This window comes from Morone saxatilis, unplaced genomic scaffold, assembly GCF_004916995.1.
Source record: "Morone saxatilis isolate NCDOM2014 unplaced genomic scaffold, NCSU_SB_2.0 Contig22, whole genome shotgun sequence".
Lineage (NCBI taxonomy): Eukaryota > Metazoa > Chordata > Actinopteri > Moronidae > Morone > Morone saxatilis.
Window position 1 is genome coordinate 26,821,229 of NW_023339785.1, and position 3,906 is coordinate 26,825,134.

General features: G+C 34.9%; 1 protein-coding gene across 1 annotated transcript; it reads right to left on the reverse strand.

Moving 5' to 3' along the window:
* Window positions 1–185: 185 nt before the first annotated feature.
* On the reverse strand, window positions 186–3,662 carry LOC118333705 (formin-binding protein 1-like; the record flags this gene model as incomplete). Its single annotated transcript, XM_035669460.1, is given in 2 exon segments — window positions 186–1,165; window positions 3,504–3,662. Coding segments are annotated over 2 exon segments (188 nt in total), but the record flags the coding sequence as incomplete, so codon positions are not given.
* Between the last annotated feature and the right edge of the window lie 244 nt (window positions 3,663–3,906).

The following is a 3,906-nucleotide window of genomic DNA, read 5'->3' on the forward strand; positions in this document are numbered from 1 at the left end:
GTAATTGTTAAAAGGAGTTCGGTCTAGACCTGCTCTATTTGAAAAGTGTCCTGAGATAACTTCTGTTATGAACCCTAACCCTACAAATAAAATTAAATTGAATTGAACTGAACAGGTGAGCGGCGACAGAAACTCAGTGTTTGATTCAGAGTGTACTTTATTTTCAAAGTTTAACATACAGGAAGTTGAAAAGAGCGTGATCAGCAGTCTCACGTCTCAATAAAAAAAAATCAATAACTGATCAATATCTTACTATGAAATAAAAAAGTTTCACATTTCACACAATCAATCAATAACATGACCACTGATCAACAAGCAGGGAGCAGGGTTAATATGGGCTGGTTAATCTGGGGGTTGGGCTAATATCTGCAGGTATAAGGGGGCGGGGCTTTATGCAGTATAAACTGTTTAGACTTTACAGCAGTTTCACTTCTGATCACACCCACAGTGATGTACAGTGTACTGAAGTACTCTGTGACATCACTGTGGTGAGATGTAAGTTCGACAGAAACCAGATATTCCTTTATTGATCTCATCGGACAACAGGAAGCATCGTCCTCTCCACCACTTCACATTTTCTTTTCAATAAAGCGTTTTTACAAACATTCATATCTAAAAGTGTTTATATTCTGATTTTTCAAATTTGATCATAGTTTTAATACAGCAGGTGAAAAAACTGATCTCAGGTAAGTTTGTCAGTGAATACTGATCAATTACAGAAACTCGGTTTTCACATCAGAGCAAATGTTTAAAGACAAATTCATACTTTTGGCCTCAAAGATCTGAATTATATGAGAATATCAGGGTTTTGTTTAATTTTTTATTATGTTTAATTATTATTGTTGAGTATGTAAACCACAAATAAAAATCTGAGCTGATGATGAATATTGATTGACGTGATCATCTGAGCTACAGTAAATGCAGATGGTATGGATCAGTGTCTAATATCTGATTGACTGATTGATCTTTCAGTCACAAGTAGAAGTTTTCCTCCATCGTGTACCAACAGCAGTCTCTCGTCTGATTGGCTGAGAAATGTCAAACTGTCCAATGAAAAGCGGTTACCGGACTTCCTCAGAGCTCTTTCCTTTACATCACTTCCTTTGGCGAGACATCCTCCCTGGTCGATTACTGTGCTAGACTAGTCGACTACTCTGCACAAAGCCTACGAGATAGACAGACAGGCAGGCAGACAGACAGAGAGACAGACAGACAGAGAGACAGAGAGACAGACAGGTAGATATGTTAGAGCTGGTAGAGTGAGACAGTAGGTCTGCTGCCCGCTGCAGCACAAACAACTTAACTAAAACTACACTCAGTAATATCAAACTGAATAACAAAAAAATATATTTAATATTACAACCACTACTATTACTAATAATACTACTAATAATAATAATACTTCTGTGAATGATTTATAAAACGTTTGTTGCAGTTATGAACTTTATTAGTATGTATTAAAACATTTTATCAGACAGAAATCTGATCTTGTTCTGTTTTAAATAAAAGGAAACAATGTATTTGGGACGTCACCTTTGAAATGTTCAATAATGAAAACAATTGTTAGTGATGTTTTAAATATTCAATTATTAGGTGATGATATGAAAATAAAAAGACAAAAACCATTAAAGCATGAAGAAGAGTTGACTAAATGTAACTTCATGTTGGTGACAGATTAACAGGTTCATCTGGAAGTTAGTTACAACTTGATTTATAATCACATGAAATTGATATTTTAAACATATCTGGTGTCCACATAATGATGGCCAAGTAGTGTCATTTGGCCCCTGAGTGAAAACACTGAGTTTAAATGTTGGTGTGATGGTGGAAAGAGACGATCTGCTGCTGATTGAACAAACATTTCAGCTGCTTTAATTTCCATCATTAACACAGTTTCATGTGTATATTGTGTATATTGTGTGTAATGTGTATATTGTGTTTATTGTGTGTAATGTGTATATTGTGTATTGTGTTTAATGTGTTTATTGTTGTAAATTTGTTTATTGTGTAAGTGTGTATATTGCACACCTCTTATCGTGTGTGTAACATGTGGTAATATTAGTCGTGTAAATTGCTATATTGGGGTGTAATCGTGTATCCATTCGTGTATATTGTGTATATTGTGTGTATATTGTGTATATCGTGTGTAATGTGTATATCGTGTGTAATGTGTATCATGTGTATATTGTGTGTAAGGTGTATATTGTGTGTAATGTGTATATTGTGTGTAATGTGTATATTGTGTGTAATGTGTATATTGTGTATATTGTTGTTTTGACACTGATGGTAACAACACAACAATGACCCTTTAAATAAAATCCATCAGAATCCACAAACTGACTGCACATTGATGACGGAGCTGATGGAGATCAGTTTTATATTTGACATGAATGAAAACAGATTCATTAGGAAATAACATCTTTCACATCTCTAATATCTAATATAATATCTACATTAAACACGTAACGTTTGTGGACCAGCTGCTGCAGACAACACCAGGTGAGAAAGTGCTCAGTAATTATTATTAATTCTAATTCTATTAAGCAAGATGTGCGTAGCCCTTTAACACAGAAATTACTCATAAAGTGTCTTTTTTTAATTAAACTAATAGTATACAGAAAATAAATCGTGCTTATTGTTTATAATTTTTATCATTTATTGTTTCCTATAGGACCGATATATGGTGAAAATACTCTTTGTAAACAGCAGAGGGAGCTATCTACTTTTGACTTTGTTTGTTGGACCGCTGTATTATCAGTTTCACTTTTACAAAGACAAGGAGATATTACACATTAGACAACCTCCTCCTCCCTGTGTCAGTCAGTCACAGTTGGGGTGACCACTTAATCTTAGTTTCTAATAATGCAGTGCAGTCAGGACATAGACCAGGTTTCTTAGAGGAGACAGAGTATATAATGTCTCTTTATTAACAGGAGACAAATATACATAATAATGATACATTCTGTGGAACATTCGCTCTGTGAGCTGTCCGCATACGTTACGTGTTCAGCGTAGCCAAAGAGCAACATCACTAACATCTGTCACATCTCTCATATAGATCATATTACCTGTAAGTTATATGTAGGTCATATGTAGGTCATATATCGGTCATATGTAAGTCATATGTAGGTTATATATGTGTTATGTAGTCATATGTAGGTCGTATATAAGTTATATGTAGGTCATAAATAGGACCTATATAAGTCATATGTAGGTCATATAGAGGTCATATATAAGTTATATAGGTCAAATGTAGGTTGTATATAAGTCATATGTAAGTCATATATAGGACATATATAAGTCATATACAAGTCATATATAGGTCAAATAAGTCATATGTAGGTGGATATAAGTCATATGTAGGTAATATGTAGGACATATGTAAGTCATACATAAGTCATATGTAGTCACATGTAGGTCATACATAAGTCATATGTAGGTCATATATAAGTCATATGTTGTCATATGTAGGTCATATATAAGTCATATGTAGGTCATGGCACCTTTGGCACTGCTGTCCAGGAAGACTTTGATGTAGGAGGTGGGGACATATCCCTCCTCCTCCAAGTTCCTCCGTACTCTGGTCCAGCCGTCACCTTTGTCTTCTTCCACCACAGAAAGTAGCTCTCCCTCCACCATTGACAGAGTGCCTTCATTTTGACCTGCAGTTAAGACCCCAGAGAACCAGAGTAGAACCCGAAAATAACTCACAATGTGGTCTGATTAATCAGAATCATTTCATTAGATACTGTCCCTGCATTGTCATTGGATACTGTCCCTGCATTCATTGGTTCATTCACTATCAGGCAGCCCAAATAAGTCCATTAATTCAATTCAATTTCAATTCAATTTTTTTGTATAGCGCCAATTCATAACAGAAGTTATCTCAGGACACTTTTCAAATAG